This window comes from Hippopotamus amphibius, chromosome 9 (assembly GCF_030028045.1).
Source record: "Hippopotamus amphibius kiboko isolate mHipAmp2 chromosome 9, mHipAmp2.hap2, whole genome shotgun sequence".
Classification (NCBI taxonomy): domain Eukaryota; kingdom Metazoa; phylum Chordata; class Mammalia; order Artiodactyla; family Hippopotamidae; genus Hippopotamus; species Hippopotamus amphibius.
In genome coordinates, this window is record NC_080194.1 from 27,316,083 (window position 1) to 27,340,270 (window position 24,188).

Here is a 24,188-nt window from a genome sequence, read left to right on the forward strand (position 1 = left end):
TAATTAATTAAAAATTTTTTAAAAAAAGAAAGAAAAGAAAGTCACTTGCTACTTTCAGGATGGACTGTGGCTTTCTTTAAAAAAAAAACAGGAAGTGAAAGTATGAAGCCTGTCTGGCCTTCAAGAAGGGGACACTTTCCAATGCCCACTTGTGTCTTTAAGGTTAATGGGAAATAAAAACATCCTAGAGGGCAATGCCAAGGGCCCCTGAGGACATTAGACAGCAGAGTTCCTCCCAGAAAGGTGAAGCAGGGGTTGCCTGACAGAAAAACCAAAGACTATATTTGTGGACAGAGCAAAGAGACCTTGCTATTTTTGCCAGTAATATTTTTTTAATTGTTATGGATAGATGACTGCTATGTTTCCTATTTTCCCCTTTCCTAAAAGGTTGATTTTATTGCAGTTATCCTGTACCTATCCCATTATGCATATGGTTGCTTTTTAGTTTGCAGGTGACCAGAACATAAGAAACCACATCCTAACTCAATGAGGGGGACCATATACTCAGATGTCGTGGGCTTTGTGCTACGTGCATTAATGGATTGGGTTTTGGTGGTTTCCTTTTGGGGTGGGGGAAATGAGCATCTTCTGTTTCAGAAGAACTGTACATAGATATTTAGGTCACCAAAAGGCTGTTTACGTTAAAACTGTAAGTTGCCCACCAAACATTGTCTCCTCCCTTCTTAAAGGGAATTTTTCCCTAGTTAAAGAATCCTAACTTTTAGCTGCTCCCATTGCCACATGGATTTCTCAGCTTCCCTAGCAGCTAGGTGGCCACATGACATAGCTCTGGCCAATGAGATGTAAATTCAAATGCTCTGTGGTTCTCTGGGAAAACTGCATCAAGGAAGCTAATTCAGCTCGGGGAAGTTCCTTTTGTTGCCCTTCCCCCACTGCTTCCAAAAGCCATCTTGGACAATAAGAATGAAATAACTTAATAAAAACCATGCACTGAGGAGAGCAGAGCAGAAAGATAAGAACCTGGACACCATCTACTTCCAGATTTTTTTTATGTAAAAGGCAAAAACTCTTATTTAGTTTAAACCACCGTTATCTTTGGTTTTTCTGTTATAGATAGCAAATCCTGATCTTGAATGATAGAGTATAACACAAATACATAAATGAAAAATGACCTTAAGTGGTAGCAAAAGCTGTTTGGTAGAAGAATTTCTAGCAGTTACTATTGCTGAAAGTAGGAAAAAGTTACCAACAAACACTGGGGAATACTATGATCTTCTCAGGAGAAGAACTATTAATATCAAAGAGACTTTTATTGAGAGAGGGGATGCTAAGTACCCATAAAAGTATATATCTTTACGAATAAGTGAAAGCAATTTATTTTAAAAGCAGTGGATGGAGCTTTCTCACTTAAATATTTACTAATAATTTCATTAAATTATGGCATAAGGCCACTTAACTAAATGACTAAAGGAGAACAAAGGAAAAAGAAGGAAGGTATGAAAATGAGAGCAGGTATTGAGTTTGTTTCCTTCCTGGCTCTGGTAGATTTCAATCTTTAAACATCTGTGTCTAAAAAAAAAAAATACATTCTCATTTAAAAAGTATCTTCCTTTATTCCATATATGCTTTAAAATATTTATTGAGCAGAGGAAAAGGAAGGGAGGTAAAAAGATGACACAGACGATGATTTAACAATTTTCTTCCAAGTTCTGGTGGAATTCGGACTTTAAATATCTGTTCAAAAAAAAAAAAAGCCCTCATTTTAAAGGTATCTTCCTTTATTCTGAATAGTCTTTTCTACATAGATATATTATTTGTTTTTTAACTATGCTTAGTTACTCACAGATTACAATTAAAAACCATGTTCTGATAATATCAATAATTGATCAGGAAGAATTATGACTCATTGAAAAAAATCATTTCACCATGCATATGGCTATCAAATTATATAGCTTTTGAAATGTGCTGATATATAAAAATTTTAGAGGCCTTTTCATTTCTCTGTAACACAAACTGCTCTATTTCCACAAATAAATAGAAAATAGCACGGATATTAATGATCTGAAATTATATTTGTAACAAATGTGAATTTCTATTTATTCAATTTTTTAATCTCCTCAAACAAACAAACAAACAAAATTACATACGTGGCTGGATCTTTGATTCTCCACCAGGCGCTGATGGGGAAATTTGTTGTAATTTTTTTTGTTCCATCTGCTGTACAACCTAGTGAATGGAAAAAGAACGTCTTAAAAGTCAGTATTATTTGATTTTCTCTGATAGGTATGACCTTTGACAAAGCACAACAAACTAACTGAAAATTGTTTTCCAAAATGAGATATTCGCATTCTAAAATTTAGATTAATATTCAACAATGCAGTTTAAAAAATACTAAAATTAAAATATGACAGCTAATTGAAATATTACATTACAAAAACACAGGCTTATAGCAAAGCCCCTAAAATCCTTTTTAATGCCACAAGCCTTTTACAAAATACCACCTGATGGTATTCCAGCTTCTGAGCCTGAAGTTGGTCATGCTGACGTTGTAGCTCTTCTTTTTGTTTCTGAAGCTCATCTGCCTTTTTCTTAAGTTCAGTTTCTTGCACGGAGATAAGATTTTCATATTCCTTCAGTTCTTCCTCTGTGAAGAACTGTTGTTGATCCAATGTCTAAGAGACAAAAAAATGAGAAAAGAATAAGCTTAGAAAGAAAACAAAAAGGTCTGATTCAGCTTTAAAATTCTATGCTTAGTAAAATAGAAAAGGATATACATCTTTTGGGTAAGAAAGAAGGGGAGAGACTTCCCTGGTAGTGCAGTGGTTAAGAATACACCTGCCAATGCAGGGGACACGGGTTTGATCCCTGATCCAGGAAGATCCCACATGTCTCAGAGCAACTAAGCTCATGCGCCACAACTACTGAGCCTGCGCTCTAGAGCCTGCGTGCCACAACTACTGAAGCCCGAGCACCTAGAGCCCATTCTCTGAAACAAGAGAGGCCACCGCAGTGAGAAGCCTGTGCACTGCAACGAAGAGTAGCCCTCGCTTGCCACAACTAGAGAAAGCCCACGCACAGCAACAAAGACCCAATGCAGCCAATAAATAAAATAATTAATTGTTTAAAAAAAGAAAGAAGGGGAAATAAGAATATATACACTTATTTGAGCAAAAGATATAACAGGAAGGAAAATCCAGAAACTAATGAGATTGGTTACCTATAGAATAAGGAGAGAACTGGGTGGAAAGGACAAAAAGCATGTGGGAAAGAAAATCACACTCCTTTGAATGTGCCTTTTCTGCACAGATTTGATTGTTGGAAATATGTCAATGCTTCACATACTCAAAGAAAAAAAGAAAATAAATAAAATCCACAAAGACAGAAAATCTCTCCAAATTAAATACAAATAGAAACAAATAAATAATACTTTTATTTTAAGTGAATAAAATAATTCACAGAAGGGGGAGTGAAAAAAACAACTAACCCAAGAAACTTTTGATCACAGCATTTAGACTATATGCCCTTAGGCTAAAACAACAACAAAAAATGCAAACAAATATTAAAGTCTGGTTTTGCAGAGGCATAGATTAACAGTTCTGAAACTCTTTGTACATCCTAGCATTGAATAAATAAGTACAATATTATCGTGGGAAATGGGTGCCAGGTTTTGTATGAAACATGGAAAGAAAAAGACAGAATGTTGTATTGGAAGTGGAAGTGTTAGAGTGAAATTTAAGGAGATAATGTGAACTCATGAGTTTTAATATATATTGATAGCTAAATATATAAAAATGAATATAAATGTGTATAGATGTGTCTATACACATATATGCATGCATGCGTGTATATATATACATATACACACATTATAAATATATATTTTATATTATATATATATTTTTTTTTTTTTTTTTTAATTCTTCAACTCTCTTACTTGACAAGGCCTAGAGGCAACAGCATTCCAGTAGCAAGGAGCACATCCAGTGCCCTGATCCTGGACTGTAATATCAATCTCCACTAAAAGGAACCAGTGCTCCCCAGAAAAATGGCTGATTCCACAGGTAGGGCAGAAAAGGAACAAGATGAGCCTTGGATACCTTATTATGCTAAAAAGTAAGGAAGTCCTCAAAGAATGATAAGGACATGCCTAAAACCAGTCTGAAGAAACTCCCACTAGCCAAATCTGGGATAATCTGAGCATTGAAACAAATTATAGTAAGAATTCAAGTTTATTGAATAAAGTAAGAAGCCAGGAGTCTCCACTGATATAAATAGAGAAGGGGGAAGAAACAGCTTTTCCCTACAGTGGAAGCCAACTAAGGAATGATGATTAGAAAATCACCATTTGTCAACAGTCACAGTAACAATTGATTCTGGCCAGAATCATCAATGCATGCTAAAACTAGTAGATAATGAGTCTAAACGTATATCCCCAAAGATACCTTTTTTAAAAATAGAGCAATCTCATTTTTTATTGGTGGAAATATAAATTGGTACAATTGTTTGGAAAAGCACTTTTACAAAGTATATCAACAACCTTAAAAATATTCCCTTGGTCCTGGTAATGCTACATTGAGAATCTATCTTTTAAAATAAACTTGAACACATAAAAACTTTATATAAAAATGTTTATAGCAGCACTATCTTTTTAAATAACAATAAAAGACTGGAAATAACCTAAATGTCTAACCCTCAGAAAACAGTTAAGCACCTCCATAGTTATTAAAACAATGCTTACAAATAGTATTTGGAAATACCTTTGATATGATGCTGAGTAATTTTTTTTTTAAGCTGATTTCTGATTCTGGCAGTATGGTGGGTTAGACAAAATACTTTTCAAATTGCAAAAGGTAAAATAGTAATTTTACAGTGGGAAAACCTGGTAGACACCACCTTAACCATTGTCATTTATGGAAATAATCAGCAGAATATGATTCTTGATATGATGCACTTAGCAACACTTCAGTGATATTCCTACCAAAAGTAGGAATCATAAGGAAAGAGCAGACAAATTCAAAATGAAGGACAGTCTACAAAATAACTGGTCTGCAGTTTTTAGAAATATCAGTGCTATGAGATACAAAGACTCAGGAACTGTTTCAGGTTAAAGGAGACTAGAAAGACATTACAACCAAATTCAATGCATGATCTTGGATTTTCTTTTGCTATAAAGGACAATACAGGGAACATAGATAAAAATCTCAGTAAAATCTAGAGATTATTGTTTGTATAGCATTGATAATATTACTGTGATTATGTAAGATAAATGTTTGTTTGCAAAATATACACACTCAAGTATTTAAGGTTAAAGCAGCATCATGTGCAACGCACTCTCAAAAATAATTATATATGTTATATATAAATACACACGCAGAGAGATTAAAAATGGAGAAAGAGAGAAAAGGAGAGGGAGAAAGCAAATGTAGTAAAATGGGAAACCTAGGTGAAAGATATTCAGGAATTCCTTGTTTATTCTTGCAACTTTTTTGTAAATCTGCAATTATGTCAAAGTAAAAAAGGTATATAATTATCTATTGATCCAGTTCACCAGAAGCACTCAAGGGAATTCATGTTCAAATAACCTTAGCCTTCGTCTTCTTCACCAATGTCCAGAAATAGTTCAAATGTTAGACAAAAACAACGAAAAAGAAGCTGATTTCTTTAACCTCAAACTAAGATGACCAATTGTCCCAATTTGTCCAGGACTATCGGGTTATAACACTGAAAAGTTCCACATCCTGGTAAACTCCTCAGTCTGGATAAACCAGGACAGTTGGCCACCCTATCTCAAACTAATGAAAAAGGTAATCTTTTTATTTTATATAGGAAAAGACAATGTTCTTTCTTTCAATCTACTTTGCTTGGTACCTCTCAACAATTCTGTTCATGATGTGTATGCACTCATTTATACACACTAAACTATAATATAAATTCAAATATCTTTCAGGAGCAGTTTAACAGATATATTTAGAAACTAAAAAAAGTGTTCATAAAACTTAAGAATAGTTCTATTCCTAGGAATTAATCCCAGGGAAATCATCACAGATGCCCAAAAATGCATGAACAAATGGATAGTCATCACAATGTTATTTATCACAGTAAAAAAATTAGAATTAACTCATAATGTCTGAATCTGGAAGAATGGCTGTATAAATTAGGCTACAACCACACAACTGCATGCTAAGTGGTCATTTTTTATTATTTTTTATTTTTATTTTTTTTTATTTTATTTCTTTTGGCACACGGGCTTAGTTGCTCCGCAGCATGTGAGATCCTCCTGGAGCTGGGATCGAACCCATGACCTCTGCATTGGCAGGTGGATTCTTAACCACTGCGCCACCTAGGAAGCCCTAAGTGGTCATTTTTCATTTTTTAAATCGAGATTTTGAGACATGGCATTGGAAAATGTTCATGGAATATTGTTAAATTTTTAAAAAACAGAATTTCACAAACATACAAAGTCATTTATATAGTATGAAGCCATTTAAAAATATATAGATACAAATTTATGTGTATATGTAAGCAAAAAATGGGACAGTACACTATATACTATATGCCATATATGTATATACTAAATACACAAAACATTTCCAAACGGACATAACACAATGCATAATTTAAGTGTCTACTTCCAGATGGTAGAATTACATGTAATTTCTAATTCATTCTTTAAATGTACCCATATTTTTAATTTTCAAGAATAAATATTATTTTACACATAAAAAAAGTACAATTTTAAAAAGATTTCTAGGGGCTTCCCTGGTGGCACAGTGGTTAAGAATCCACCTGCCAATGCAGGGCACACGGGTTCGAGCCTTGGTCCGGGAGATCCCACGTGCCGCAGAGCAACTAAGCCCACGCACCACAACTACTGAGCCTGTGCGCCAAGAGCCTGTGCTCTGCCACAAGAGAAGCCACTGCAATAAGAAGTGCGTGCACTGCAACAAAGAGCAGCCACTGCTCACCACAACTAGAGAACGCCTGCGCGCAGCAACGAAGACTCAATGCAGCCAATAAATAAAATAAAATAAAATAAAATATTTTTTAAAAGTCTTCTAATTATATGCAATGGGATTACAAATAGAGATCAATTGCCATAGCTTTCCAAGAAATCGAGTTCATTATTTTAGTGACATTTTATATGAAAAGCCAAGACAGCAAAACTATAGATGCAAACATAATGGCAAATAAAAATTAAAAGTAGAATAGACTGATGTAGAATTTGTTGAACCATATATTCCATTTCAAGTAGATTCTATTACCTCCCAGCTATCCGGCTCCAAGAATTCCTTTTTTCCTGTAGCTTTCAAAAACTCTTCTAGCGTCACCAATCGGTCTTTGTTAGTATCAACCTGATTAAAGGAAAATGTATATGTAAAATAAAATAACTCTTCTCATTATTTAGACACTAGAAATTCTAATAGATGCTACTACATAAACACACAGCAATCAGGGCTAGCCTAACATCCATAGAAACTGAGGGGAAAAAAACAAAACAGAACACTCAACATTGTACTGGAATCAGAAAATAGTTAACTTTCTCTTCTATATAATTCAAAATTGAAAATATCTGATACCCCCAAAGATCACCAAGTTTGAGTCTGCTGACATGACTGGGTAGACTAGTATTGTTTTCCTTCCTCACCACACCATGTATAATTCCTTTTGAAGCCAAGTGCTTGAGCAAGAAAAACAATCTTTCCAGAAAGAGGATTGTTTTAGCTAAGAGTAAAAGAGTTTAAGTTAAAATGCTCTCAACGTTTTTTTCCTAAAAACAAACAACTAACTAAATCAAAGCTAACATTGACAACCTTTCCAAACCCTGCTCAATGGCTCTTAAAGACTATGGCAAATTCAATTACAAAAGTGAATTCTATGATGGCCAAAAAAATTCATCTGTTACTTGAGATGCCAGCACTCAGTAGAAATCCCAATTTACCATGAATAGCTCAAATATCAGGTGAAAATCACTGAAGCAAAACAGTGGGCTTGGAGAATTTCCTGGTGGTCCAGTGGTTAGGACTTCATGCTTTCACTGCCAAGGGCCCGGGTTCAATCCCTGGTCAGGGAACTAAGATCCCACAAGCCAACCCCACAAGCTGTGTGGCATGGCCAAAAATAAACAAACAAAGCAAAACAAAACATGTGGGCTTAAGTTATCCTGCCTATGATAGCTGTTTCAGTTTTCAGCTTAATAATGTGAACAAGAAATAAATATTTGTTGTTATAAACCATTAATTTGAGTTTTTTAATTTCTTAGCAAAAATTAATACAGCATTTAAGATATCAAATAATGGACTACATTATTTTTTACTTCTAAAAGAATGTTTTACAGCATTCTTATATGCAGCAGCATCTTAATCTTTTAAAATATTTTAAAGCAGTTACAAAACAATTTTATTTATACTAAGGGAATCTACTGATGGCTCTGGATCAAAAATGCAAAACCCAATTAAATATCTATTCTCTATATTTATTTTCCATTTTACAATAAGATTTACTGCAAGAACTTGAATAATCCACAGAAGTAACAGATAACATTTTCAAACATACCTCATTCATTACATGTTCCCTCATTCTAAGTCTTTCTTCCTCCATTTCTATCATATCATCCTCTTCATTTTTGGGGTCATATACTTTCTCCAACTAAAAAGAAAATTTTAAAACCAACATAAAAGAAAGGAAGATAATAGAAGGAAAAAAGAGAGAGTAAAACCACTGAATACTTAATGAACTCATTTACCTCTTTAGTAAATAGGGCTTCTAATTCTTGTTCATCTAGGAAGCCATCACTATTGACATCTAAAGTTTAAAAGTTACAAATGCAAAAACTGATTTTAATGCCTTAGAAAACAGATAGTTAAAATATAATTGATTACAAATGGTTTGCACAAGTATTACTTACATGAAGCATCAACATGATACAGAAAAAGGTGTCTTTCTTTTTTATGAAGTCTCAGATCAGTTCAACTGATCTACTTATTCATAATTCACTACTTATTCATAATTCATCACACATTTAAAAAATATATACATTAACCAATTTTCTTCAAAAATATAAAATGAAGCAATATGCTATAAGACAAAGTAAATTTTAATATTACAGCATAAAGTCTGTTAGATGTAACCTAGCTAGTCACAGAAATGCCTTCATCTTATAGAGAAACTTGTAATATGTTATATAACGACTCAAAGGTAAAAGCAAGTATAAAGATATAGCTACTGACCTAAAATATTTTATACTGCAGATGAGCAATAAAGACTACTATACTACCCTAAAGGAAAACTCTAAACATTTACTATCAACAGGACTCAATTAGCAAACCTTGGCAGAAATCAATTAAGAGTAAAGCATCTACAATTTTTCAAAAAAAAGATATAAATAATAATATTGTATCAAATCTGTTACCATGTAATTTGAAAAATGTCTTCGGGTCAAAGTCATTAGGATCCAATCCATCAGTCTCTTCCCACACTTCTTTTAGTTGATCTTTGCTTCCCTGCGAATCAATTTAAAAAAAAAAAACACTCAAAACAAACTATAATCTATGTATATAGACTCAAAATAAAATATAAAATTGAAAAGCTTTGCAGAATTAAGAATCAAGATTTTAAGTACTAATAACTTATGGTAAAATTCTACTATCTGGCACAAAGAAGTATCTTCATCCAACTACGGTTTTATAAGGTTATAATCCTGGGACTTCCGTTGTGGTCCAGTGGTTAAGAATCCCCCTTCCAATGCAGGGGATGCAGGTTTGATCCCTGGTCGGGGAACTAAGGTCACACATGATCCGAGGCAACTAAGCCCCTGTGCTCTAGAGCCAGCATGCCACAGCTAGAGAGAAGCCTGTGCACTGCAACTAAGACCCGACACAGCCAAATAAATAATATTTTTAAAAAATAAAATAAAATAAAGTCATAATCCTTACTGGATGATTAACTTTGGGATGATTTTCATGCTTTCTCTTCATTTCTTCAAATTTAGATTCTTCTTCTTTTCTCTTTTCTTCATTTAGTGTTTTTAAATATTCTCTCCTTTCATGTTCCTTCATCATTTCATATTTTTTAAATTCTTCGTGCCGAGCCTTATCATAGTGTTCCAGATCACTTGTAGCCTATAATGCAATATTTAAATTAAGTAAAAAGATGGGATTGAAAAATATAAATAAAGGCTTTCTTGCAAATAGCATACTCTCTAACAGAAGGCATCATAGGAGGACCAAAACATATTTGACCTCTGTTTTAAATTTTACCCTTCTACTTTAGTCCTTATTATTCTCAGAGATGTAGGCATTCAAAGAAACTGAAAGTTCAAAGCTAGCTTCAACTTTAGGAAGTTCCTCATCAGCAACTAATATATACATTTATTTTAAAAAGAAGAAAAAGGAAGGGACCTTATCAAATCTGTACAGTATAGAGAACTAGAACAGTTCCTAACAACTTAACTAAATCTATGAGGGTGAGTCAAAAATTATCCACACTCCAGCTGCAGAATTTACAGAAGTTTTAATATAACCGGAGTGTGGATAATTTTTGACTCTCCCTCATAATAACACCCACCCAGAATATCTAGTTTGCTGCCTCCATACAGTACAACATGAGAGGTCTACCAATCATAATCTAAAATCCCCGAGGCCGGATGTGTTTCAGAATTTTCTAGATTTTAGAAAGGACATATGGCATATAGGCCATATTATGTAACACCCCTGAAGAGTCTACAATCGAACAGGCTAATACTTCCTTATCAACATCTAGGAATATTCACACAAAGTAAGCTAAATAAAAACTATAACTAGCCTTACTACAATTCAAGCCAGGTTTCCATTTTTACAGTATTTTGGATTTTGGAATTGTTGGCAAGGGATTACAGACCTGTATGTCCACATTATTATCTGCACTAATAAGGGTTAAGCTATCTCCCTATAAAGATATTCTAGAGAGTATGTAAAAGTTATACTACCACTTAAAGGAATGTACTTGTCAAATTACGAAACCTCAAAGGCACAACAAAGACAACACATTTTGGAAGTATGCTCACCGCTTTAATTAGCATATCTAAATCTGTAGATTCGAACTTCTCAGGATTCAGGTGGTTTAGATGATCAAATTGTTTTAGAAGAGCATGGTGGTCTATGCCTGTATCTTCAAGACAATGAGAAAACTGTAAACAATAAATTATTAGAAGCTAGAAACATTAATATAAATGATACATAAGAATAAGCATTCATATTAATTCTTAAAGAATTTTATAGGAAAATTCAAAGTTTTAGATTTAAAGGTTCATATTTTCTTTTAGAATATTGTGCATATTTTTATTCTAGGTGAAGGTAATGCCCTGGAATCTTGAATGAAATACAATTTAATGTGTACATTTTAATGTTATTTCAAGAAAGACTAGTTAGCTATCAGTATAATTTATAGTAAAAATATTTTCATTATTGTAAAACTACCAAATTTCCTACTTTTAATTAGATAAACTCTAATATACTACCTTCACCAAAGGTCTAAGAAGCATTTCTTTCTTATTTTTTTTTAATAAGATTTTTTTTTTTTTTGGCTGCCCTGGGTCTTAGCTGTGGCACACTGGATCTTTTAGTTGAGGCATGTGGACTCTTAGTTGCAGCATGCATGCAGGATCTAGTTCCCCGACCAGGGATCAAACCCTGGCCTCCTGCATTGGGAGCACAGTCTTACCCACTGGACCCCCAGGGAAGTCCTAAGAAGAATTTCTAAAAAGAATTGCTCTAAAATTTACATGAAGGAACTCTTTGTATACAGCTCCAATTAATCCATTATGGAACAATAAAAATCTAATTAAGTAAATTCATTTGATTATGACCTTTTTTTTTTTTTGGCTGCACACCACATCATGCAGGATCCTAGTTCCCCTACCAGGGATCAAACCCTCGCCCCTGCAGTGGAAGCACGGAGTCTTCATCACTGGACTGCCAGGGAAGTCCCTGATTATGCCTTATTTTTAAAGAAACATCAATTGGGACTTCCCAGGTGGTGCAGCAGTTAAGAAACTGCCTGCCAATACAGGGGACATGGGTTCGATCCCTGGTCCAGAAAGTTTCCACATGCAGTGGAGCAACCAAGCTCATTCACCATAACTACTGAGCCCACGAGCCACAACTACTGAAGGCTGCACCCTTAGAACCCATGTTCCACAACAAGAGAAGCCACCAAAATGACAAACCTGCGCATTGCAATGAAGAGTAGCCCCCGCTCACCGCAACTAGAGAAAGACCATGCACAGCAACAAAGACCCAATGCAGCCAATAAATAAATTAAATAAAATAAAATTTTAAAAATAAATTTTAAAAAATAAAGAAACATCAATTGTTTTCTCTGTAAAGAACTTTAAAAAAAATAAGCTACAGTGTATTGTAGTTGAATGGGTGAAGTGATTCTGGACGATTTCAATTGTATTATAGTTGTATTACAGAACCTAGCAAAATATGTACACATGTTGATTTGTTAGAAGTCAGGGTTCTCACTTGGGAAAAAGGAACATACACACACGGAAATGATGGAAGGCAAGAAAGAAACTTGGGGAAAGAGATGGAATTAGTGCTGTGTGAACTATTTCTAAAACATATATAAAATATGTACACATATATGCAGGTATGTTTCAGATGTATATGCATGTGTATGAATATATATTTATACATATCTGTGTGTATGCATATGTATATGGGTATAGACATACATATATTTCCTATCTCTGTCCTATGAAAGTGTCAAGAAGAAAATATATTCCAGGAGCATTGAGCATACCTAGTGCCAGCCCTTGGTCTGTAACATCATTTCCCACTAAAATTAAGAACCAGGAATCCTCAGAGAAATGGCTAATTCCAGGGCTGGGGCAGGGTACAAGGTACAAGACGAGCCTGGAACATGTTGTTATACCAGAAAGTAAGAAACAACTAAATTTAGTTCAACTAAGCCGTCACTGAATTCTTAGTATGGCCCTGTACTAGGAGTTTTGCTTATGAAGAAAAGATCTGTTATAAAGCCTACCCATGAAGGATATGACACATCACTGAAATACATGAAAAGACACTTAACCTCACTCAAAATAAGAGAAATACATATTAAATCTGCACAATTATACCATCTAACAGAGTGGCAAAACTCCTAAAGTTTGATGATACTTACAATTAGCAAGGCTATGAGAAATTATTGCTGGTGGGAATGGGTATTAATCAACCACTGTGGAGGTGGCGATATCTACCAAAATTACAAATACATATATCTTTTGGCTTAACAATTTCACTTTCACTGTGGGGAACTTATCCTACAGACAATCTCTCATGGATACATAGCGGAACGTGTACAAGAGTGTTCACTAGAAATAACCCAAATATCTATCAACAGGGGTCTGGTAAGTAAATTATGGTATATCTATATAATGGAAATCTATGCAGTTGTTTAAAAAAATGATGTTCTCTATGTACTAATACAGAAAGATTTCCAAAATACATTATTAAAGGAAAAATACAAGGCACAAAATATATATTGCATGTATCTTTTGTATAAAAAGAAAGGAAAAATAAGAACTTTTATTTGTATTTGCTTATATATGAGTAAAGAAACTCAGGAAGGATCATATTAGCGGTCAGTGAGAATTGGCAAAGTACAGAAATATCAGGGAACTTTTTGCTATATACTTTCTTATACTTTCTTGTTTTAAACCATGTGAATGTATTGCCTACTTTAAAAATTACACCCCTCCCCCAAAGTTAAGATCCTTTAAGCCCTTCTTTAAATTATCAGAAATTTTAATTCATAAATTTTGAATCAATGAGAAAATACTCATAACTTTTCTAAGCATATAAGACAGTTTAAATAATGAAATTCAGCCCCTGTCTTGGAATATAAAGAAAATATTGCCAAGATTAAGAGGATGGAAGTTGTCTAAGGGCAAAGAAATCTCAAACCACCTTAGGCCTAGCTTCAAGGATAGAATTACCTTGTATGCCTGATCACCTGAAGTAGGATGGTATGAGTTAATTTACCTCTCATTGATATCCTTAGTTTCAGGAGAATGAGTATCTGGTACTTGTTTTCTAAGTCTATTCACCAGCAGAGAGTTTACTGGTCTACACAATTTTTCCAATATGATCCACTGACCAGAGGTACATGTTTAAAATGCAGGGACTTCCCTGGTGGTCCAGTGGGTAATACTCCGAGCTCCCAGTGCGGGGGGCCAGGGTTTGATCCCTGCCCGTGAACTAGATCCTGCATGCATGCCGCAACTAAGAGTTCACATGCCGCAACTAAGAAGTCTGTATGCTGCAACTAAGTTCACATGCCACAACCAAAGATCCCATGTGCCGCAACTAAGACGCAGCCAAAATAAAAACAAATAAATAAAAAATAAATAAATATTTTAAAGAATAAAAATAAAATGCAGATTACTCATCCCCAGAATCAGAGTATCTGGCGATGAGATCCAGTAATCTGCATTTTTAACTAGCTCCCCAAAGTGATTTTTATGCAATCTGAAGTTTAAGAACTGCTATTCCATGTTTAGTAAGTATTCAGATATTTATTGATGACAATAAACCACCCAGGTAACCAACCTATAGGGGCATGTTTTAAGGACACAGGAGCCAGCTCGAAGGGTCTCCCACTTGCCAAATCTGGCCCCTGGATTTTGATTCATAATTAGAAAGGCCATTCCAAGACAATAAGGAAATTCACTTATGTCATCAACTGTTGCTTTTATGGTTTTATTCTCTACACTTAAATCTTTGATTTATATAAGCACTTATCCTGATATTTATAAGACATAAATCTAACTGTACCTTTTTCCAAATGGCTATCCAACTCTATTAAGACTACGTATTTTTTTTTAATCTTTATCTCACTAATAATGAGATACCACCGTTAATTCAAACTAAATTCCATATGTGTTTAATTTTATTTCTGGAATTTCTATTTTGTCCCACTGGTCTTTCTACTTACATGATGATACCATACAGTTTTTTTTTTTTGTTTGTTTTATTTTAATTTATTGCCTTCATTGGGTCTTCGTTGCTGTGAGTGGGCTTTCTGTAGTTGCGCAGATCAGGGGCTACTCTTCATTGCAGTGTGCGGGCTTCTCATTGAAGTGGCTTCTCTTGTTGTGGAGCACAGGCTCTAGGCACACGGGATTCAGAAGTTGCGGCCAGTGGGCTCAATAGTTGTGGCTCGCAGGCTCTAGAGCACAGGCTCAGTAGTTGTGGCACACAGGCTTAGTTGCTCCTGGGCATGTGGGATCTTCCCGGATCAGGGCTCGAACCTGTATCCCCTGTGTTGGCAGGCAGATTCTTAACCACTGTGCCACTAGGAAAGCCCACCATAGAGTTCTAATGTCTGAGGCTTAGTGATATATTTTAATACCTAATATATCCAGTCCTTCTTCTTTGTTCTTCTTCTTCAGAGGCACATTGCTTTTCTTGCTCATTTCCCTTTTCATATGAACTTTAAAATTAACTTGGCTAGTATCAGGGGAAGAAAGTATATCTTTTTATTTGGATTATGTTAAATTTGTAAATTAACTTAGGAAGAACTGACATGTTTATAATGTTGAGTATTTGTATCAAAAAGATGTTATTATGTCTTCCCCATTTTTTCAAGTCTACTTTCGTGTCCTTCAGGAGCATTTTAAAGTTTTTATCTGTAAGTTTTGCATGTTTATTAACAGCTTTATTCTGTGTATTTTATCTCTGTTGGTATTGTAAATGGAATCTTTTCTTCCATTATATCTCCTAACTGGCTGCCGTTTGTACATATGAAAAATATTGATTTCTATAAATTGTTTACCTTGCTGAATTTTCCTGCTGTATATACTAAGGTTTTCAAAGAATTACTTTGGGTTTTCCAAGTGAATAATTATATTGTCTGCAAATAGAGATGGTTTTATCACCTACTTTCCAATTATTTTACCTCCAATTTTTTCATTTGTATAATTGCTTTGGCTAGTACCTCCAAAACAATATTAATTAGTAGTGGTGACCGTGAGCATCGTTGTTTTCTTTCTAATTTTAGTTAGCATACATATTTGTGTTTCCCCAATGTCTAGCTGAGTTGGATATATCTGATCTTGTTACGGAAGTATCCATTGATTACTATTTTATTACTTTTTTAAAATTAAGAAGGGGTGTTAATTTTTGTCAAATGCCTTTTCTGAAAATATATGAAGATGACCATGTGAACTATGAGATTACTTTCTTTAAGATATCTTCACATTTCTAAAGCTCTGCTTCATAGCTATTTGATCTTCTCATAGTCTAAAATTAAAAGAATATGGGAGGGCTTCCCTGGTGGCACAGTGGTTGAGAATCCACCTGCCAATGCAGGGACACAGGTTTGAGCCCTGGTCCAGGAAGATCCCACATGCTGCAGAGCAACTAAGCCCATGTGCCACAACTACTGAGCCTGTGCTCTAAAACCAGCAAGCCACAACTATTGAGCCCATGTGCCACAACTACTGAAGTCTGTGTGCCTAGAGCCCACACTCTGCAGCAACAGAAGCCACCACAATGAGAAGCCCGCATACCACATCAAAGAGTAGCCCCTGCTTGCCACAACTGGAAAGAGCCTGAGCACAGCAATGAAGACCTAATGCAGTCAATAAATAAATAAATAAATTTACTAAAAAAAAAAAAAAAAGAATATGGGAGGATGAATAGGCAGAGCACAGAGGATTTTTAGGGAAATGAAACTACTCTGTATGATAATATAATAGCAGATACATGTCATAAATTTGCCTAAACCCATAGAATGTACAACACCAAGAGTGAATGCTAATATACACTATGGATTTGGGATGATTATGATGTGTCAGTATAGGTTCATCAGTTGTAACAAATGTACCATACTGCTGGGAGATGTCGGTATTGGGGGAGGTTATGAACATTTGGGGACAGGGATGTATGGGAAATCTCTGTAACTTCCCCTCAATCTTGCTGTGAACCTTATATATGCACTAAAAAAATTATCTTAATTTTAAAAAAAATACAAATTTCAAAGATTTATTTTGATTCATTATTTGTCCTTTGACTTTACAATTTTTGTCACGTCAGATTTTTTTTCCTTTATATCTATTCATATGATAATTTATACTATTAAATTTCCTAAAATTTAGTCAACCTCGCATTCCTGAAATAAGTCCACTTGCTATGATAGACTATTCTTTTAACGTCCAATAATTTTGGTTTTGGCATCAATACTTAATAAGGGTGTGGAATATGCTCTGGAATACTTTTTTTTTAATTAATTAACTTTATTTTTTGGCTGTGTTGGGTCTTTGTTGCTACACACAGGCTTTCTCTAGTTGCCGCGAGCAGGGGCAATGCTTGATTGCGATGTGTGGGCTTCTCACTGTGGTGGCTTCTCTTGTTGCAGAGCACATGGACTTCGGTAGTTGCAGAGTGTGGGCTCAGTAGTTGTGGCTCAGGCTTAGTAGTTGCGGTACACGGACTTAGCTGCTCCACAGCATATCGGATCTTCCTGGACCAGGGACCGAACCAGTGTCCCCTGCCCTGGCAGGCGGATTCTTAACCACTGCACCAGCAGGGAAGTCCACTCTAGAATACTTTAAATAGCACTGACAATTTGATCTTTAATGGTTTGGTGGAATTCCCTTTGATATTGTCTGAACCTGGTGTTTTTGTGGAGCTAGCTCTGACAATTTTTCTATTTCATCTATGGAAACTGTTCTAATTAGATTTTATCGCCTTACTTTCTTTTGGTTTGCTTTGATGTTATTTTTCCTCTTTTAAATCAGTGACTTAATTCATTATTTGTCATTCTTCCTTTTTATTGATATAATTATTTACAGCTAATCATTCTGATTTTTGAATGACATGAATATATAACCTATTCAAAAAATTAAACTTTAAAAATTAAGAGAAGCCGGGACTTCTCTGGTGGTCCAGTGGCTAAGACTCCGTGTTCCCAATGCAGGGGGCCCAGGTTTGATCCCTTGTCCGGGAAATAGATCCTGCATGCATGCCACAACTAAGAAGCCCTCATGCCACAACTAAAGATCCTGCATGCTGCAGTAAAGATCCCGAGTGCCACTACTAAGACCTGGAACAGCCAAAATTAATAAATAAACAATAAATAAATAAATTTTTTTAAAAATTAAGAGAAGCCAAATCAATAACATTAAATTTTGACTAAAGGAATATGGTCTGTAAACTGACCTTAAAAACCAAATATTGGAATTTTCCTACCTTTTCTTTAGCACTTACCTTGAAGGGAATCCAATTTAGCTTTAATCAGCATTCTTAGCCTTGCCACTTCTTGCCTTTTCAGTTCATCAAGTTTTGTCCTCACATGGTGACTTACTAAATCCAGTTCTTTGCTTAGCCTCCCACTCTGTTAACAAAAATAATAAATTAATTTTATCTATTTCATTACATTTTTATGATAAAATATATTAAAAATAGGGTTATAATAGTGATACTTGTGACTATTTTAGATAAATTTGATATTACAAACAGCATTTCTTTCAGAAGATATTCAGTTTGTAACTCTAAAATCAAGATGTCTGAAAGCCATATAATTTAGAAAAGCATAATGAAAGCATAAAGAAGAAACTCAAAAAGTAATTTAAATTGTAAATGGTGCAGCCACTTTGGAAAACAATCTGACAGTTCCTCAAAAAGTTAAACAGAGAGTTACCATGTGACCCCACAATTCCATTCCTAGGTATATACCTAAAGAGTTGAAACATATGTTCACATAAAGTCTTAAATATGAATATTCATAGCAGCATTATTCATACTAGCCAAAAAAGTAGAAATAACCCAAATGTCCATAAACTGATGAATGGATAAAATATGGAATGGAATATTACAATTACAATACAATGGAATATTATTCAGCCATTAAAAGGAATGAATATACCAATACATGCTACAACATGATGAACACTGAAAACATCACGCTAAGTCAAAGAAGCCAGGCACAAAAGGCCAAATATTGTATGATTCCATTTATACTAAATGTTCACAATAGGCAAATCCACAGAGATAGAGAATAGATTAACGGCTGCCAGGGGCTGAGGAGAGGAAAGGGGGAGTGATTGCTTAATGGGGACAGGGTTTCTTTTGGGGGGAAATAAAATTGTCCTAAAATTAGATAGTGGTGATGGTTACACGTCTCTGTACATATACTAAAACCACTGAATTGTATGCAAATTTTATGGTATGTGAATTATATTGCAATAAAATTTTTTTAAAGTAACGTGGCCTCCTTAAGCTTTAGTCATTCCATATATAAATAACTTTTCAAAATTCATCTTTTTTAGGTTGTCTCCTTTGATTACTTTTTTTCATAGATTAGTAACTCTATACATGTTCCAAAATTTAAGAAACAAAGTAACTAGTGGTTTACTTTCTCTTGTTTATAAATGCATTTGCAATCACAAACTGTAAGTCTAACTAGCAATCAGGCACACAAACCCTTCAGGACTGAGTCAAGGGGGAGGAAGGGAAGGAAAAGAAACACCACAAGCGAGACCAAGAAAGAATGTTCAGAGAGGGAGGAGAGCTAAGAGAATATGCTGCTACAGAAGCAAAAGGAGTAGTACATTTCAAGGAGAATGGTCATTATTATTAGATATTACAGTAGTTCTTAAGTGTGGTCCCCAAGTGGAAGCATCAGCATCACCTGGGAACTTTAGCTATGCAGGCCCTAGGCTTACTGAATCAGAAAGTCAGGAGGTGGGGTCCAGAAATCTGTTTTAACAATTTAAAATCTGAGAACCACTGAGATAAAATAGAGGAGTACAGTAAGAAGAGGAATAAAATGTGTTCACTAGATCTGGCAATTAAGAAGTCACTGACAGGGACTTCCCTGGTGGTCCAGTGGTTAAGACTCTGTGCTCCCAATGCAGGGAGCCCAAGTTCAATCCCTGGTCAGGGAATTAGATCCCACATGCCACAACTAAAGATTCCTCACGTTGCAAAGAAGATCCCACATGTGGTAACTAAGACCTGGTGCAGCCAAATAAATAAATTTTTTAATTAAAAAAAAAGAAAGAAGCCACTGACATTCTTCACAAAAGTACATTCAGGGAAGTGATTTGGGCAAAGCCATAATCTTCCCAGTTTGCAATGTTTGGTAAATGAGGTAATGTAGTATGATTCTCTTTGCACAATGCTAGCTGAAAAGGAAAGGACAACTTCTAACTTTTTTTTTCCAGTTTCTCCTGAGACAAGAGTCTTTGCTCAGCTGTTGACTTGATTTTTATTGTCCATTTTTACCCTCATTTCTTTTTCATTAAATAACTGTTTAACTTACTTCATTTTGTCTCCCTCGTCCAACCCCATAGGGAATAGAAATTGACTGTGAAAGGAAGACAGTTATAAAAGTATTCCTATACCGAAGAAAACAAGCTTATTGTCTTCTTTTCCCTGATCATCTCTATATAGTAACTCCCATTATCCACATTGTCTGTTAGCCTCCAAATAATGCTCTTAGTCCTAACTGAAGTAGACAAAGAGACATTGAAAGTTCTACATTAAATATCATTCATCCCAGGAAATTAGTTCCACAGCTCAAATGAATTTTTCAAGGAAACACAAGATTATTCTCAAGACAATTCAGGGGATTGTGGGTATTATGCTAAGTGAAATAAGTCAGACAGAGAAAGACAGATACTGCAGGACATACGTAGAATCTAAAAAACAGAACAAACAAACCAACTAAACCGAACGAAAAATAGACTCATAGATACAGAGAACAAATTGGAGGTAGCCAGAGTGGAGGGAGGTTGGGGGAGGACTGAAGTGGGTGAAGGGGATCAAGAGGTACGAACTTCCAGATGTAAAATAAATAAGTCATGGGGATGTAAAGTACAGCACGGGGAAGGCAGTCGATAATATTGTATTAACTTTGTATGGTGACAGATGGTTACCAGATTTATTGTGGTGATCATTTCACAATGTATACAAATGTCAAATCACTATGCTCCACACATGAAACTAATATAATACTGTCAAATATACTTCAATTAAAAAAAAGATAATTCAAATAATAAAATAAAATAAAATAGAATGGATAATTCAAGGGAATTATTAGCATAAGGCTGTTTACTATTCTCCCAGAAAAGTTCACAGCCTCCGAAAGGAGAGCCGTGAACTAAAAGCCACACACCGGCTCTGATAGTGGACACAACCTGATGTGGGTCAGACTTTCAAAGGGGCCCAGAACAGGGACAGAGACTAAAATAAGAAGGATGTTTGATTCAGAAAGTTTCCTTCAAACAAAGTTCTCTAATTCTGATTCTAGAAACCGGTGAGATAACTTTTTAGGAAAGTTAAAAACAGATAAACAAAAATTACATAAGCAAACCAATAAACTATCTTGAGAGATATAACTGAAAGTTTAAAATTAAATCATTGGAAATTTTTTTTTTACTGCTGACTCTAAGATAAACCCAACTAAATGGATTCATTACCCTTCAAGGATAGGCTTTAAAAGAATCTCTCGTGTCAGATCTTGTTTTTTACAACCTCCTTTCTCTATTACGAGTACTAAGGAGATGTCTAGGGCTAGGATAATGTTAAATACATAAGGTTCTTAGGACAGAGGCAAATAATTAACCTCCCCTATTGAGATAAGATAGGGTCCATTACATTTTATATTAATCTGGACCTGATTAAAACACCAGAACTAAACCTATTCTAAACCTTTGAATAGCTTCCTGTTCTCCTCGCATCATGATTCAAGTCCCTTACAATGATGTACAAGGCCCTCTGTCATCTAGCCCATGAATCTTTCCAAAATCATATTTTGCCCAATCATGGCCTCCACTTCCCAGGCTAGGGTCCAGCAACAGTTACTCCTTCCAGGTTCCTGTATATCTGTTGTCTCTGTACCCTTGCACCTCGGCCTAGGATGCCTCCCAGTCTTTCTCCTTTTTTCAGCTACATATTTAAACATGGGCATAATCTCTACCAAGAAGAAAGACTTCCCACCTTCCCCCACTGCTTCATACTGAATTAGGTGTCCATCCTCTATCTCCCAAATATATTATACACTCATCATATATTCACCTTAGTAATCTTTTTCTGGATATTAGTCTCCCTTGAGGATTCTTTAAGGGCTAAGAATGAGTCTCATCTTTGTAATCCCAATACTCAGCTCAGTGTCTGGCATGCTTAAATGTTTGTTAAATAATTATTTAATTACATTTACCTTTATTTCCTCTATGTCTGCTTTCTGGAGCTTTTCTCTGAAATGATTATCTGTTTCCAGCACATCAATCACTTGCTTGAGGTATTCATCATAATAAAGTCCAGTATCCTTCAAATTAAGAAACAAACAATAACTCTTCTAAAAGTTTTTCCTTCCCTGTATCTAAAGATCTCAATCCTAATATAAAAAAAAACAAACAACTGTCTAGCAAAATGGCATTGAGACATAAATATTTTGGTAGTTTGGGCAAAGCTAAAAAGCTGTATTTCTCAAATGAAGAGAGTTGTATCAGAACCAATGTCCTGTTTTACTCTTACATAAAGGTAGATTTTCTATATGGCTTGGACAATGAAGACTTAACCAATAATACTAATTGGTTTTACACCATTGTCACCTGTCTCTCCTCGCTGCTATCTGTCTCTTCTCTGACTATAATACAGTGTTTCCTTGGCTGGTTATCTCCACATTGGAAATGTATTATGATTAATTCTTCTATACACTATCTAATATACTAATTAGATTATATATCTAATATAACTACATTAAAAAAACTTCATCTAATATTAAACAACATATGTTTATCCAATACTCTTTTTATTGCTATTTCAGAAAGAGTTCCAATTTTATAAGTAATAAATTCTGTAGCAATATTTTAGTTAAAATTCTTCCCACAAGGTTATCTTTAGCATTTTACTTACTGGTGGTTCTATCTTTGCACTGTCCACAGGCTGAGCATTTTTTACTTTTGTCTTGTCTACGTCTATAGGCACAGCTTCAAGGGCAGTAAGTACACATGTAACCCAGAGAAAACAATATTGTAGAAAGATGGTCCTCCAGTTCATCTGAAATAAAGGTATGATTATATTAAGGTCCTAAAAAGATGTTTTCAAACTATATATACACACATTCCCAAAACCACATCAATAATATATTCAATTTTAGGAAGTTTAATGCAACAAAAGAATTCTATGAAAGGGGTTAAAAATAGATAACATCAAAAATAATGCTTAAAATAGATCAGAAAGAAAATCAGAGAAGAAATGCTTTTCGGCTAAAACTAAAAAGATACATAAATAAGATTTTAAAGTTTAAACTGCTTATATAGTATAAGAAAACATTTGGTTAATTATAAAAGCTTCAAATAAAGATGGTAATGAGGGACTCAATTTTTAAAAAATAAACAGCCCAAGTTTAAGAAAGGGAGAAGGGAAAACTATATATTTATTTTTTCCTCAATTAAAATACTAAAGAGCCAAAATTATTTCGGGATATAATATTTAAATTAGCTTCAATCTAATTTTGAAAATAAGTTGCTCTATAAACATAAATTGATTAAAAGAGACAACTGGCTACAAATATTCTCTTAACCTTACTAGACATCATTTTATCATAACTAATAGTCATATGCTAAAATTCTATTTGGTCAATAATTTTTCAAATAAATAGGTCAATAAAATATCAAGCAGGATGTAACAGGGTTAAAACAAAAGAGGAACAACTATTGCTGGCCCCACAATATTCTTTAAATCTTGCTTATTCAGTTTCTATTTCATAAGGATCTTTGTAGCTCCAGAGGATCTAATACAAGAATTAGAATGAATAAGAAGGTCATAACTAATTGATTTTATACATATAGAGTGATATTAGGATCCAAGTCAAAAATAACAGTCTGACTATCAATCTGGAATGTGCATTATTTAATTCAGAGACTTCCAAACTTAGCTGGCCGTGGCCTTTTTTTTTTTTTTTTTTTTTTTAAGTAATATGTTTTTATCTATAGAACACAGTTTGGAAAAGTACTTTCACCACAACCCTACGTAGTACATAGAGCAATGACATCTTACAGATGAAGAAATTTTTAATGGAAACAATTCACTCATAGAGCATTGTCTTGCATTAACAAAAACACTAGAATCCACATTTTAGTGCTATTTCTAGCATATCAGATTTTTTATCATCTTTATTCAGATATAATTCACATGCCATAAAATTCACCCATTTAAGGTATAGGATTTGAGTAT

General features: G+C 34.5%; 1 protein-coding gene across 4 annotated transcripts in view; it reads right to left on the minus strand.

Annotated features, from left to right (window-relative positions):
* Positions 1-1,554: 1,554 nt before the first annotated feature.
* The window catches only part of NUCB2 (nucleobindin 2), a 37,392-nt gene continuing 14,758 nt past the window's right edge, over positions 1,555-24,188 (minus strand). For 3 of the 4 annotated variants that reach the window (XM_057695736.1, XM_057695733.1, XM_057695737.1), the window contains 12 exons: positions 22,866-23,009; positions 22,168-22,275; positions 18,213-18,339; positions 11,003-11,106; positions 9,894-10,079; positions 9,371-9,461; positions 8,705-8,763; positions 8,515-8,607; positions 7,224-7,313; positions 2,463-2,633; positions 2,109-2,187; positions 1,555-1,695 (listed from right to left, as the gene is read on the minus strand). In XM_057695736.1, coding sequence (XP_057551719.1) covers positions 1,688-1,695; positions 2,109-2,187; positions 2,463-2,633; positions 7,224-7,313; positions 8,515-8,607; positions 8,705-8,763; positions 9,371-9,461; positions 9,894-10,079; positions 11,003-11,106; positions 18,213-18,339; positions 22,168-22,275; positions 22,866-23,009 — 1,260 coding nt within the window. In that variant the 3' untranslated portion in view covers positions 1,555-1,687. Of the gene's footprint in view, positions 1,696-2,100; positions 2,188-2,462; positions 2,634-7,223; positions 7,314-8,514; positions 8,608-8,704; positions 8,764-9,370; positions 9,462-9,893; positions 10,080-11,002; positions 11,107-18,212; positions 18,340-22,167; positions 22,276-22,865; positions 23,010-24,188 lie in introns of those variants that run through there. The other variant, XM_057695734.1, reaches the window with a different exon arrangement.